We start from the raw sequence: 16255 nt of genomic DNA, 5'->3' as shown, positions 1-16255 counted from the left end.
TCATGCCTTCCTTTGTCTTGTAATCTATCTTCTGCATCTAGCAAATCCTTAAAGTAGATGCACATCTCTATACTTTCATTGTTCATGCAATTTCTCTTGTCGTCTAACACCTTGGTACCTGCACTAAAACAAGACTTCGATGAAACTATAGACAACAAAGAGGTCATGTGCCATGGCGGCAAGAACTGGATAATTTTTTGAATGTTCACTCCACTAGGCTAAAATATCAAAATTATTTATTCATTCACCTAAACTAGAAAATTTGCTTGTAAATAAAAATTAAGTTTAGTAAATGAATTTGTTGTAGAAGTAGCATATTTCTGCCGTCTACTTATTAAATAAATAAGTTTTTCTCTTCTACTACTGAGCTTAAGATCAGAAGTAGAAGATGTTGTACAAGTTGTAGGAATATTTTCTATTGTTTTAGATTCATATAAAACGTACATTTCAAATAACAGATTAATTTTTTCTTTTTTATTTCCAATTTCAATATCCATATTTCCACAATATGTTTCAAGTAAAAAAACCATATTTCCTAATCCTAGGGTCTAATATTGTGACTAAACAATAAAGGGGAGAAATGTTCTTCCAATATTTTTTAAATTTATTTTCCATTATTTCAATAATACATTTAAATTGTGGATTATTTCTATATTTTGCAAAACAATCACTAATTACCATTAATTGATAAGGTAAATTACAACTAGTTGGATAATAAATATCTGATAATTCATTAGTTGCATCATAAAAACATTTTAAAAAATCTCTTATACAAATTGCCATTTTCCAATCTTCCTCAAATATAATATCATTAGGCATTTTTGCATTATAAAAATCAATAAGAATTTGTTTATGAGAAATACAACTTTCTAACATAGCATAGTTAGAATTCCACCTATGTTTTACATCTAATATAAAATGTTTATATTTTAAACTATAATTTTGCCATAAATATTTAAATTTTTGTTGTCTTGTCCTTGAACTTTTAATATATATAATACAATTTCTATTTTGAAATATGAGTAGAAATAATATTCAAGGCATCTTGAATACATAAATTTAAGATGTGACGTGCACATCTGATATGAAACAATTTACCATTTAAACATGGTTTTAAATGAAATTCTAAAATATTTATTGCAGAATCATTATTGTTGGCATTATCAAAACTAATAGACCATAAGCATATAAAGTATTTAAAATGTTTGCAGCAATAGCTTGACCAGTATATGGTCATTCAAGCCTAGTAAAACTTAAAATTCTTTTATTTAAAAGTCATTTTTCATCAATAAAATGGCTTGTAATACAAATATAATTTATGTTTAATTTAGATGTCCAACATCAAAAGTAATTGCAACTTCAGAATTAAGATTTAATAACAAATAAATTAAATTTTGTTTATATGAATAAAAAATTTTTAAAGCATCCGATTTAATAGTATTCCTAGAAACTTTTTTATATTGTGGATTTATAGAATTGCGCAACCATTTTTCAAGCTTTGTATTTTCAGCTAACATAAATGGTTATTCTGCATGTACATTATATTTTGCTAATTCTTGTCTCACTTTTTCTTGTGAGTATTTAAATGTACCAAAACTCCCCCACCCAATTTGTGTTTGTGTTGTTTTTCTCCTTTTTCTTTTTCTTCCTTCTCATGTGTGAGTAAATGTTTGCTCAAATGGCCAATACCACCCTTGCTATAATAGCTAAAGTCTTTTTTACATTTTTAGCAAACTGCTCTTTTTCCCTTCCCTCGATATCTACTTTAAAAACCAGGCTATTCAACTTAGCGGCCCTCTTTTTTTTTCCCTTAGTATCAGTACCAAGGGTGAAAGTTCTACTTTCATTAATATCAATAGCATCAGTGCTAATACTATCATGATGCGATTGAATATCGTCAATAGTGAATATGTTGAGACCTTTTTTTTTAAATTCTAAAAAGATAAGATTAATTTAATTGGATTTACTCGGCTTGCCGGTTCAGAATCCCAACTTCATTTCAACAGTTAAGGCCTTTCAACGTCCAATCCTCCCAAATTGCTAACTTGAGATACTTGAGCAAGCCTTCTTGTTGAAACTTCAATAAAGTTAAGACTTAAGAATTGGAGAATCAGACAATCAGCCAATCAGAGTTACTCAGATTGCAAAGAATGTATGAGTATGAGAGAGAAAGAGAGAAGAGATTAAGACAATTGTTGAATTGGTGTGATGAGATTGGTGGAGGATAAGGCTATTTATAGGAATTGAACATAATTCAATTGCCCAAAATACCTTAAAAACTAGATGTATTTTAGTTGTTGGGAGGGGTATTTTGCTCATTGTAAAGTTATTTATAACTTTATCCAAAAAGCCCCCTAAACTAGTTGTTATATAGTTCTTGGGGGGCATTTGTGTCATTTTTTCTTCCCTTCATAAGCAAAATACATAAATACCCTTCTATATAGTTGTTTATAGCTGTTAAGGGGGGTATTTATGTAAAAAACCCCTAAAAAGCTAAAACTGGCTTTTGAACGGGCCAAGCGTGAACCACTTTGAGCCCAGTGAGCCGTGTAGTGTCAGCCCATGATGGGCTGTGCTACGGGCTAGGCCGTGTTGACACATGGGTTACGTCGTGTCGGCCCGTGGACTACGAACCCCGACCTAGTACGACACGGATCATCTTGCCGGGCCGCAGGTGGCATGACCCAATTTACATCTCTATTTTGGATGAAATTTCACAGGGTAAGATTTCTAGGTAGTTTGAGGTGATTGGTAAGGTTAGATTGTGCCAAATGGACCTGGATTGGGCGGATTTGGAATCTAATCAATTTAAGACCTTAAAATGGAATATTGGTGCAATTGATGGGTGAACGAAGGTATTTTGGGTTGAGATTTCATAGGAGGTTATTTAGAGTGTCTGATATCTGATGGTGAGGTCTCATCTATCTTTGGAGGGTCAAGGTCGTAGGAATTTGGGTCAATAGGATGATAGAATAGAATCTTTGTTTGATGGATGGACAAATAGGGGAATCTAGGGCTAAAACTTTATGGGCAGGTGCTTTGATGTTTATGGAGTTTAAAGGTGTAATTTGATCGGTTCGGATGTATCAAGATCAAAGAAATCTAGGTTCTGAGTGTTTAGGCGAGATGTTGAAATAGAATCCTTGTTTGCTGAAAGGGTAAATAGAGGAATTTTGAGCCAAAATTTCATGGGTAGGTATCGTAGGAGGTTCTGGGTCTAGTGGCTGTGTCTAATCTAATGGTTGAAGTGTAAATGGGAGTCGATCAGGGCCATCAGATAGGTATTGGATAGGTTTAATGGTGGATTTTAGATGTTTCAGATGGATCGGAAGGGTATAATCAAAAATTTGGGACGAATTGGAAGTTCAGACGATAGACCGAACAAAAAACGAATGCTAACACACGTACATTTCAAATATATCATCATACCTACCAAACCCCAACTCCTACCACCTTCTTACACTATCTACAATAGTAACACCGGTTCCTATCTTGTCATACACGGCCTGCTTTGGGAATCATACAGGGTTCATCATCAGATCATCATCTCTATAAGCATCTTCTGTCCAAAACCCATCGGAATCACCTCTTACTTCCATGGGCTTCTTTGCTCGTATTTGAGGTATCACGGTCCGATGAATCCATGAACCCCTCGACAGAATAGACGTCGTAGCATGGATTTGATGTGGAATCAACAAAATCAACACCCTTGTGCTCTTTCTCATTGTTATTATTAATTTCAAGACAAACCTTGGAACTCCAAGCACTGCTCAACACCACCATTGTTACTTCTCGTGCTCCATCCCCTCCTCTTCATGAGCCGGCCCTTCCGCGTTACAGTTCCGGAATCAAACCTTCGTTTTCTTGCATTAGTTTCGTCCGAGCTTGCAAATTCAGAAATCAATTTCGAAGAATTAGGGTTCCTATTCTCTCTATTCTGCTGCGTATCAGACGAAACCCTCGGAGATACACCAGGATCCGAAAATGTGAAGCCCCATGACTTTGGCAAGGAGAATCCACAAATGGGATGATCAAAATCAGTTTTTCTAGAGTTCTCCAGCTCATGTTTCCATCTCTTCTCCCAATCTAACATTTGGGCGTCTCTGCCTCTTTGAATTCATGGTAAGAACCAGCATATCTCCGAAACCCTATCAGCTGAAATTTGAACGGAACCCTAAAAAGCATAGAAACCACCAAAATCCAACACTCGGAATTCTTATCAACCTCTGAAAATAAAAGCCAATAGCAAATCAGAAAGACAGAAACCCAGATCCATAAGAAAACCCAAAAATACTCAAAACAGCTAAATCAATTTAAAATCGAGGAAAGTAACAGCCCTCAGAAACCAAACAAATGTACCCAGGTAAGAAAAAAGTCATCGTCTCAACTCAAAACTTCAAAATTCAAACGAAACAAAAATAATAAAAAGGGTACGTTTATAGGAGTGTAATGCACCTTATCAGACAATTTTACTTGCACTGTTCCATGGTTTATTGAAATTTTCCCAAAGTAAAAAGAATTATTGATGGTTGCCTTGCTTTGTCAACGATCATTCATCACATCCTAAAAATGCAGGAAAAACATTCCGATGGACATTTGATTTGAGGAATGAGGTTGCCAAGTTAATAGGAAACTTTTATATACTCATTATTATGCTTTTGAAACGGAGTTATTTAAGCTTTGTAGTTGTAGCGAGAGGACTGGTCAGCACTTGACCTGACCCTTCAATCCGCTTTTACAGCTTTGGTTGCATTTTTCAACCGAACCCACATTTTCCAACCTTGACCCTTAATCAAGGGCATCGTTTACATGGTATGCTTCAAAAACTGCTACGATTGCCCCAGCATGAGGACTGGTTAGCATTTGACCTGACCCTTCAATCCTCTTGAGGCCCTGAAAAGCCTGCATTTACTGCTTTGGTTGCATTTTCCAACCAAACCCACATTAGGATATAGACTGAGCTAACCACTCAACATTCTTATTTGTAGAATGTCTGAGTAGTAGCTCACTTCCATGAGAACCAATTAGTAATTGCACTCTTTGTTACTTGAGCCCTGCATCTGATAAAATTGAGATTCAGTTTTCAACTACAGTTGCAGGTCGGATAATATTAACCACTAATCTTATTTACTCTTTGGTGTAAGGTCTATTGTTTTATATTGCTTTCTACCACCAAGCTACTTTATATTATAGTAGAACATTTGTGTTTTAGATTTTCTTTCATATATTCAAGTTTCTTCATTTATTCTTTAGGCTCAGTTTTGAAAGAATGCAAATACAAATATACACACAACAAATACATACAAAATAATACAAAATACAAGGTTTTGCACTCTATATATTTGTATTTGTACTCCTTCCAAACTGAGCCTTAGCAAAGGGTTATTGTCAAGTCAAAAAGGAAATTGCTCTGGATTGACATGACATAGTGATTCTAGTTTAATGGCTTACAATTCACCTACAACGTAAAAAAATTGTACATCTGGCCGATGGTCCAACATCTCTTGCTATTGATAGGTCAAGCTGTGGTTAAATCTATCCAATATTTTTTTGGATCAATAATTGCAAGCTTTATATTAAAGATAAAATAAGATAGCTACAAAAAGGTACAATATATACACACAATCATTGAAATACAAACAATCTTATCTGGGTTCTTGGGAGAGATACCACATTTATCCATTGAATCAATTTACAAAAAATGTAAAATAAATAATGCATATGAAAAAAACCTAATAAATTTATTAGAACATTTTTATAGTATACACAATAATACCTGATTTCGGCTTCAACTTCTGCAAGGGAATCGATTGAGCCGTGTAAAAGAAGTTGGAGAAATAATCTATCAAACTGGTTAAACACGTTGATTAGCAAAGTATAAGAAGGAGAAAAGAAAAGGAAGGAAAAAGAAAAAGGAGGAGGAGAGATAGAGAGAAGGGGGTGGAGGCACTAGTTCAGTTGTGAAAATATATGCAAAGAGAAGAAGAAGAAGAGGAGGAGGAGGAAAGAATCTACCGGTGCTGGCTCTAGGAGATTAATTGTCGACAGCGAGAAGTCTCTTTGGTCTTTGCTATGCAGAAAATGAGTTCATCTCTAAGACCCTTCATTTTCCCTCTTTTTCCTCTTGCGCTCGGAATATGGACCCATGTTTTCATGAATTCACATCCCCCCATAGAGGGCACCCCATGAGTGTTTTAAAAATTGATGCGGAGTTTGAACTAGTTTTGCCTTCGGGTTGCAGGTCACTAGTTTGATCATTCGGGTTGAACAGGTTATATTGTGCCACATAGACCTATTCACGGGTCGGGCTGGGCTTTGCCTCTACATTAATAGAATATGTTCAAGCTCGAACCTTGATCCCAGCCTGACCATCAGGCCTAGGTCTTGAGCCCGAATCCGAGCTTGGCCCTCATATAAAACTTGAAGCCTGAGCTTGACCCTAGCCAAAAATTTGGAAAAAAAGGATTCTTTTTACTTTTTAATTCAATTAAAAACTATTTTATTTATATTAAAAGACCTTAAAACCTAAAAAATAATGAAAGATCTCATTATTACTTGAAAAAAAGAAGAAAGATAAAGAAAAAATATTGTATATATACTTTTTATTATATAAAATATATTTTTATTATATAATACATTATCAAGTCAAGCTCGGGCTCGGGACGGGCCATTTTTGAGAAAGCTTGAGCCCAATATTTTAGGCCCAAACCCGAGCCCGTGGGCCTGAAATCCTGTTCAAGACTGACTTAGATCTGGTTAGATCGAGCTGTCGGGCTATTCGGCTCATGAACAAGTCTAGTGCCATATAGTGAGGCAGCATAGATCTCGAAAAGTTACCCAAAATAAAAATAAGAAAAATACCTCAATTAGACATCGGAGTGCAAAGGCATGGCCTCCCAAAGTTTGCATACACATTTAGTGTGCAACATGTGACCCGATCACTAGGTCTAACGGGTCAATGGTCCAACCATTTGGGTTGGATGGTTTTGACAAAGTCAACAGTTTTTGACCATCCACTAGGTTTAAACAAAATAGGACTTGGAATCCTAGGCCGGTGATGGTTTGAATAGTTCAACCGATCGAGTCAACTATGGGTTGACAACACTAATCTCTGTTTCATATGTTTTGTTTTTCTTTTTTCTTTCTTATCATTGGATCTCAAATGAAAGATTGAATCGCAACCATTAATAATATTTTAATTTATATTATTAATATATACATGAAAGAAAAAAAATCTAAAACTACAAAATTCTTTGTATTCGGGTTTAGTGGTGCTCACAGTTCAGTTAATTGAACCATGTCTTATTTTTTTTTACCGAACCGGTCCGACTAGTTTTTCCATATCCCCAAACCAACACCGAACTGATTCCACTGATTAATCAGTTGATCGATTTCGGTTTTTGACCATTTCAGCTCTTCGGTTTTTTATATTTATAACATATGTTACAAATAAATATATGTAATATATTATATTATAAATACTATAACTATATATAATATATGTAATATATAGATCATATGTGAGATATATTTAAAAATATATAATATACATATAAATACATATATCAATCGGTTCAGTTAACTACCGTTTTATTTTTCTATGTTAGTGGTTAACCAAAAACCGAATTGGTCCTTCCTTTTTTTTAGAAATGTCGAATTGATCATTTTACTTTACCACATTTTTTTTATTCGATTTGCTTGTTTCGATTTGTTTTTTTCGATTTTTATGAGCATGGGTTCGACCCATAAGCATAATGTGCAATTTGTTTTTTCTCAACTTAATTCGGAACGGGTCATTAAGCAAGTCAATACAAGGAAATAAAAGCCATAAAATATACCACATTGTATCAATTTGTTGTTGATCTTAGCTGGTTAGACCATCATCGACTAGTATTCCAAGTCTGATTCTCAAAAAGCCCATCTTTTGGTCAAAAATCATATGACTCGGGTGGCTAAACCATTGGCCAATTATACTTGGTCACCATGTCACAAGTTGTATTCTGATCGTAAATATAAACACCGGAAAAGAATAATTTTGTGCTTTGATGTCCAATTGGTGTGATCTTTATTCTAATTTGGGTAGCTTTTCAAAATATATGCATCACAAGGGTCATGGGTGCCTTCCCTAGTTATTCTCACAAAAAAATTTCTTTTTATTGGCACTGATTCACAATTTTTAATATTTATATAAATTAAAAGTAAAAGTTATAATTTAAAATGTAAATTAAATATAAAATAATGCATATATTACATGTAGAATATTGACCTCAAAAAGTTACCCCAATCAATGAAAATAATTATAGAATGTATCCAAAATTAATCACACTTTTTTTATATGATGAATATATAATATTATAGAATGTACCCAAAATTATCTATAAATTTCTACATTTTCTAGAATTTTATGTATTTTATTATTTAATAATAAAATCATTGTTGATCCATTTGACATGGATAGTCAAACCAATAATCCACCACTTGGATGGAAAAACCATTTTTTTGGTTGATTTTAAATCATATATTACATTTTCATCATCAATAAAAGCAATTCTTATTGCTGCATTTATTTCTTACATGTGACAGTATCAAATGATGATGATGATAATAATCAATAACCAAAGGACCTTATTGATTGAACCGTTAACCTATTTAACCAAGAATTGGACTATGATTAAGACATTAATTAATTTTTTTCTTTGTATTTTATCCATTTCTATCTTTACCAACAATAATTCTCATTTTTTTCAAACATATTTTTGTTTAATATGAAGAATATATAATATCAATGTATGTTCAAATTTTCTTATAAAATTTATAAAAAATTCTATACTTATTTTTTATTATTTAATTTATGGGATAATAAAGATTACTCATTTACTAAGAGGAAATGCAATTCCAATATATTGTTTGAACATTGTTTTTTAATATTGTGATAAAATCAATTATTTATATGTGTGTGTGTATAATATATATATACAGTGTGTGTGTATTATTTATATATAAATATGTTATTTATAATGCATTTTTGTAAAATTTTTATATGATGGAAATGGTTGAAAAAATACTTATATTTTTTGTTTTTTATTTTAACTATTATGTTTCTTTTTTCTTTTAGCAATTTATTACTTTCTTTTATATTAAATCGGATCATATCAGATTCTAATTTATGACATCTTCATCAGATTCGGATTCAAATCAATATTTATGAGATCCGGTCGAATCTTTGGATCTGATTATATTTGAATATACCCTAATTCAAATCTGATCTGATTTGTTTGCATCCCTACCAAACCACTTGTCTAAGATGACCTATTTAATTAAATTATTGAACCATTTGACATGGTTAGTTGGGTCATGTATTAGACATTAATGCTCTTTATTTTTTATCCTAATTTTTATCCCATTTCTATCATTAGTGAAAATTATTCTCATTAATCACACATTTTTTATATGATGAATATATAATATTATAGAATGTATCTAAAATTATTGACAAATTTCTATATTTTCTAGAATTTTATATATTTTATTATTTATTAATAACATCCATTTGATATGGATAGTTGAACCACTAACCCACCACTTGGAAGGATAAACCATTTTTCTTTTTCGGTTGATTTTAAATCATGTATTCCATTTTCATCATCGATAAAAGTAATTTTTATTTTCACATTTATTTTTGTTTAATATGGTGAATATATAACAATAGAATTGTATGTATGTATGTATGTATATAATATTTGTTATGTAGTTATGACATCATAGATTGACCCATTTGACCCAGAATGTTAGGTCATTGACCTACCTACCATCTACATATGGAAATGGTTTCATTTTCAAACTGGTTTTTAATTTTACATTTCATTTATATCATTAATAAAATAATTATTATTTATCATACTTATTTTTGTTTATATTATTAGTATATAATATTATAGATGTAACCAAAATTGTTTCATATTTTTTGTACTATTCTATTTAAAAAAAATATTTTTAATTATACATCATGGGTTAACCTATTTGACCTGAAAGGTTGAACCACTAACCCACCCCTAGATAGGAAAATTGGTTTTAAGTTGTATATTTGATGTCCACCATTAAAAAAATTATGTCTATTTTATTGTATTTATTTTTTAATATGACAAATATATAATAGTAGAAACGTGTCCATTTTTTTTTTAATTTTTTTTCTATATTTTTTATATTTATAAGTTTGTAATATTTATTTATGACATAATGAAATTATCCATTTGACCCAAATGGTTGAAGTACTTACTCACGACCTAGATGGAAAATATAATTTCATTTATAGGTTTCTTTTAAAAATATAAAATTTTATTCTATTAATAATTATTGTGTATGGATTTGTTAGTGGAATTTAATGACGATAAACAAAAGTATTTTTATATTTCCAAATTTGTATTATTTATTTATGACATCATGAAATTATCCATTTGACCCAAATGGTTGAATTACTTACCCACCACCTAGATGAAAAATATGATTTCATTTCTATGTTTATTTAAAAAATATAAAATTTTATTCTATTAAAAATTATTGTGTATAGATTTATTAGTGGAATTTAATGATGATAAACAAAAGTATAATTATTGGATTCAATGAGAGAGAAAGTGATTTATTTAATGACTTAAATGTGAGACTTAATGAGAGGTAATTGAATGTACTTAATGGTATTCTTTAATTATATTTTCTACCATTTCAATGGAAATGAACTAAATTCAAGATGAGGCATATTTTAATAAAGAAAAATTTCAGAAGTCAATACCTCCTCATTCGCACTTTTATAAGTAGTATAGATATACATAAACATATATTGGGGGTTGGGGCGGGGCGAGGACCTCAATCCCCATCTCTGACCTCGACTAGGGATTCCTGTTAATCCCCGCCCCACCAAAACAATCCCCACTTTGACCCCATCGGGTAGGAGAAGTCAGGTCCCCATTGGGGATAGGGAAAGTTGCCATCCCTAAGTATGAGTGGGCTGGGGCACCATACCAAGTACCAAGATTATGAGATCACAACTACCCTATCTTGGGAGAATTTGGGGGCGGTTAATTGGGTTAGGTATTTGTAGGAGTGTTTATTATTATATGGTTCCAACCATAAAACCAAATTGAAACCAAACCATAAAACTAAATTGAAACCAAACCATAAAACCAAATGATATAGTTCCATTTCTTAAATTTTAGAAACCAAACCATAAATTGTAAACCAAAATTGAGAGGATTTAAGTAATCCCACATTCTTCGACTACAGAAGAATGTGGTAATGCACTTGCAATCTGTAGATCACTAATTGGTATAAGATAAGAGAAACACTTACAAAATTGAGAAATTTGTATAGAGCATAACTATAATGCTGCCGGTTTCCTTATCAGCTTCAAATACTGGAAATTAGCAGGTGCTTACAAGAGTTGGAGGTTATAACTTAGAATGATCTGATCTTTGCTCTTTTTTTTTCTGTTTTTGTTGCAATCTCTCTCTAATGGTGTTCTTTGCGAATATTCAAAATCCTTTTTGTCATATGCCCATATACTCATCTGTACCCAGAACTTTTAATTCGGTTTCTTTTTGATTTTCACCTTCAAATCTCAATATCCCTAGATGGCATAAATAGTACCGATCGAGGTTGTATTTGTATATATATCGATCATGGATTTAGGATTTTGTTCGCTGTTAGTTTAATCTAAAAGGAAGAAGTAATTGATGGACCACTAACGATGGATACTAAACTAGCAATTTTCAAGAGTTCAGGTACTGCAGTGACATGTTTTGAAGTTTGGGTACTATGTGCTTAGGTTAATGCAAATTTTAATATGATGGTTTAAAACCATGCCATTTAAATTAAACCTTTTAGCATCTAAAGTTAGTCAAATATGCTTTCTTAAATTAAAAAGTTTAACACCACTTTATCATGCCCACATGAATATTCACATTTGTTAAATTGTATGGTAAACTGCAAAGTTATCCTTTTTTTTTGTCATATTGATAATTTTGGTTAAAAGCAAATTAAACAAGAACTACAAACATGAGCCACCACATGAAAAAAGAAATTGGTTTTAGGCTTTAATAGTGTCTGAGGTAAGCTGGCTTAGATTATTGATAGGTTAATATGGAACAACCAACAAACAATGTTGTCCTTCAAAAATACACTTTTCCACTCTTTAAATTATTATTACCATCATCATTTAGAAATTGTCACATGCAAACTATGTGCCCTTTTTACTAGTATAATTATCCAAGCAGAGAAGTAAAATAGTACAAACCCAATGGTTCTTGTTTATGAATCATAGGTTACTCTCAAGTGCCAAGAAAAAAATCTGTAATTTTCTGAATGATAACAATGCATCAAGCAACTCAATAGAAACAAAACGAAAACACCCAAAATCTGAAAATTTAGTAGAATATACAATTTCTTGTATTTTACAAGGTCAGAGTTTCACATACACGTATACGACAGTGAGGTTTTATTAAAGGGTCTCATTTTACCAACAATAGAAATAATAAATAAAATGCTCATAAATGGAAATATTGTGGCTACTTTGGCCACCTTTGCATTTTTTGAAACTATTCAGAAGGATCAACATATTAGGGACTCACCACCCCCAAGCTGAAGTTATAAATTACAAAAGGGAAAAAGAATGAACAAAAATTGATAAGACATGAAACAATTAAACACCTTAACCAACACTAATCACGAGACTCCATTACTCTGCAATGGTAACTAACACCAATACAAATTACAGAAAACAGATGATGCTTGGGGCTGGCAAGTTCTCAAAGAAAATCAAAAGTTTTAAAGTCTTACCTCAAACTGGCTATTTGAAGTTGTCATAGTTTCTTGTTATGCCTACTAAATCATATCAACAGCCAGCAGCCTTCAGAAAGTTGTCATATGGACTTGATGCAGGCAGCGTGAAGAAGTTGGGATGATTTTGGTACTCAGTTGCACATAACGTTGGACCCATGCCAACTGATGGTTTGTTCCCATTAGCACTTGAACAATGATCAACAAAAGGATTACCATTCTGCAGGTTTAAATTCTTCCCAGTATCAGATGCCTTGGCAGCAAATAGTATGCATGTTAGCATGTTCATATGCATGAACAGTGGGCATGTTTTATGAATGTATGATTCATGTATGCATGCATGCATGTGTTTAGGTGTACAATGACATAAAATAAGGCAGGGTAAGTACCATTTGGATACCCATGTCAACAGGGGGATTAGATGATGCCATTTTATCCACATTGTGATCATCTACGTCAAAACTTATTAAATTTTCCTGTTTCTGTTGAGCATTGATGAAGGTTGACATCTTTTCCTGTTTTCCCATTAGAAGGGCCTCACAATGTCTGGCCATTTCCTTATATGGTACACCAGGTGTAGTTGAAGCTGAAAATCTTCCAACTTGATGCGATGTCTCCACGACCTGCAGATATTTCACCCACTTAGGCATAAGGAGAGGGCACGCCATTGAAGTTTAAGAAAAGTGACAGCATGAAAATGGTCTAATCACTGGTTGATCACCAACTAGTGATCCCCATAAAATTTTGCACATTTGATACAACGGTTAATGATAGTGAAACTTATGTGGGATTGATTTTTATGATGTTGTAATGCGCACATTGAGATTAAGCTATGTTAAAATAAGTGAATATTATGACCAACTGTATTTCAGTCTTTTTATTTTGAATACCAACATATAAATAGTGGAAGAAAGGGCTTTGATGCAAAACCATTCTCTTCTTCTAAATTGTGGTTCTATCTTCTCCTTTATTCCTTACTTCTCTTTTTTTTTTATTGCTTTTGCTTTTATTTACTTCATAGATAATAAATGAAATCAGAAAAACCAAGTTGATAGTAGAGCAGAAACTTTTCTCCAGTTTTCTTTTTCTTTTCGTCCATTGTTCTGGAGCCTACATGGTTTTGTGTCAGCATACCACCTGGAGTTTTGAGAAACTGAATAGTGCCACATGAGTCAACAGTTCTTTTAAAGGATTGTTGGACATCTCTTGAAGATTTTGTAATGCCTAGGGAAGGATCCTAGAGATTTGACAAAAAAAAACAAAAAACAAAACAGAATTGGGTGTTTGGGTTATTTGTTACTCTTAGGGACAATATGAGGCTGGCACTTTGTTATTTTTGATCTTTGGCATATTTCTGGACAATATCAGGCTGGTGTTTGGGTTGTTTGTTACTCTTAGGGGTATTTTTGTACTTGTATCTTTCTTTGCACTTTAGTTTAAATATCAATTGGGGTTAGGAAGAACTGAGCTGTCACATGCTCTTCTATCATCTCTTCTCCTTTCTATCTTCTCTTCTTGTTCAAAACCTTCAATATCCTAGATCTATTTTCCCTATTTCAAAGTTTACCTAAATGGGACAAATCTACAATTTTTTTTTTTTTGTGATTAAACTCCAAGACCTTTTCTAACTTAGCCGGTATTTGTTTTTCTGTCCTAAATCACCCTTAAGCCCATCCTAGCCCTCCTAGAGTTATATAATTTATCATTAAAATCTTACATCGATTTGATATAAAAACAGGTGATCCTACATCAAGTGGTAATAGAGTAGGCAGTGCTACATCACTTGTGTTTAGAGCTATGATTAGTGATTATAGGTGAGAAAATATAAACTTGAAACATAGCATTACCTGATTATAATTCATAAAATTTTTAAATTCATGCACCTTGAGTTGATTCCATGAATCCGAGTCAACTCCATTATGGATTTCTCATGTTGAACCAAATAATCTAAGTGATAGTTGCAAGAACTAACACATATTTACTGACCTAAACCTACAAAATAATGCAACTATGCAATAGACTAATGAAATGACTAACATACCGAGTCAAGCAGTTGGTTGACACTCAAAAGATTTGAAGTTTCAACTAACTGTAAATTTGGATCTTTTTGATTTTCATTTGCTTCAGTGGATATGTCATCATCATTTGCTTCAAGGGATTTGTCATCCTTTGACTCAAGTGAGGAGGCAATTTGTGGTGTTTCCATGAACAACTGAGCTCCCAAGGGACATAGTTCATCAGGAAAAAATTCATTTAGTAATTGCCTCCTAATAGTTGACGCCTCTTTCTGTAAAAGATATGCCATCAGTCATTTTAACTATTTATCATTTAAATCATATATAGCAATCCATCATGCTAAAAAAAAATACATGTTTTTTACATCTGAAAACTTTCCCAAACTGTTCACAATTGTTGAAGCCAGGGCTTCTTTAGATTGGCCCTCTATTGTAGAAAGAGCTTTCAAAGCAGCATTATCATCATCAATTGATCCATAAAGTTTTGGAGGATGAGTAGATGCAGTGTCAACAGCCTGTAGTTTGCAATCCTCAATCAATTTTAGAAATGGATCAACCTGATACAAGAAAACAAAGAGACAAAGAAATCTCAAACATCGTAGATAGTGTAGTACATGGTTTTTCATACATGATGAAAAGAAACTAAAAGAAGTGGCTTAGACAAACATGCCATTGCCTGCTTGAGGCAACCATTAATGTACACGAGAATGAAGTTGGAAAAGTAATTGTAACTACAGGCATAAATACAAAGTGTATACATTCCTACTACTTGAATTACAATTTAAATAAATTTTAATATGGAAAGCAACAAAGAACATACCGTTTTATCTGTAAGCGGTGCCTTAGCAAAAGGAACAAGAGGAAGGATATTATAAGTTTTTGCTGAAAAAATAATCATAGATGTTGCTAAGGTAAAAAGGGATCGACGGCGTGATGGCTTCAATTGACCTGCAAAAAGTTGTAAATGACAGATTATTTATATATATATACAATCCCATTAATGCCCTGAAGACATTTAGGCAGCTCTATACTTATGACCATGAGAGTTTGGGAACATTTTTAGTTTTGACTGCCAACCTGATGCAACCCTCCTCCTTCATCCAGGCTTGGGACTGCAGTGTAAGACAAGCACACACTGGTGGAGTTCAGGCAGATCTATCACAACCTACTAATTAATAGAATGTACAGAAATCCAAGAGAACACGACAATGGAATTCCTTGAATCAATGAGGACATTGAAATCCTTTCTGTAGATTTATATCATTGTGTTATCTTAGTAGTATGGAGTTGCCTCATGACTCTTTTCACCATAAAAAAACGTTTATGGTTCAAATTTCAAAGGGAAATGGAACACTGATTACTAATGATTATATTATTTTCTTTCAGTTGAAAATGTTTAATTGGAACTTGAT

General features: G+C 32.6%; 1 protein-coding gene across 5 annotated transcripts in view; it reads right to left on the bottom strand.

Moving 5' to 3' along the window:
- Positions 1–12503: 12503 nt before the first annotated feature.
- The window catches only part of LOC104585894 (protein SEMI-ROLLED LEAF 2-like), a 132022-nt gene continuing 128270 nt past the window's right edge, over positions 12504–16255 (bottom strand). For 4 of the 5 annotated variants that reach the window (XM_010242924.3, XM_088899195.1, XM_088899196.1 and 1 more), the window contains 5 exons: positions 15664–15791; positions 15209–15400; positions 14870–15115; positions 13218–13451; positions 12504–13048 (listed from right to left, as the gene is read on the bottom strand). In XM_010242924.3, coding sequence (XP_010241226.1) covers positions 12884–13048; positions 13218–13451; positions 14870–15115; positions 15209–15400; positions 15664–15791 — 965 coding nt within the window. In that variant the 3' untranslated portion in view covers positions 12504–12883. Of the gene's footprint in view, positions 13049–13217; positions 13452–14869; positions 15116–15197; positions 15401–15663; positions 15792–16255 lie in introns of all 5 variants that reach the window. The other variant, XR_016083023.1, reaches the window with a different exon arrangement.

Source organism: Nelumbo nucifera, chromosome 2 (genome assembly GCF_055504915.1).
Source record: "Nelumbo nucifera cultivar China Antique chromosome 2, China Antique-T2T, whole genome shotgun sequence".
Taxonomy (NCBI): Eukaryota; Viridiplantae; Streptophyta; class Magnoliopsida; order Proteales; family Nelumbonaceae; genus Nelumbo; species Nelumbo nucifera.
This window is presented reverse-complemented; position numbering and strand designations above follow the sequence as displayed.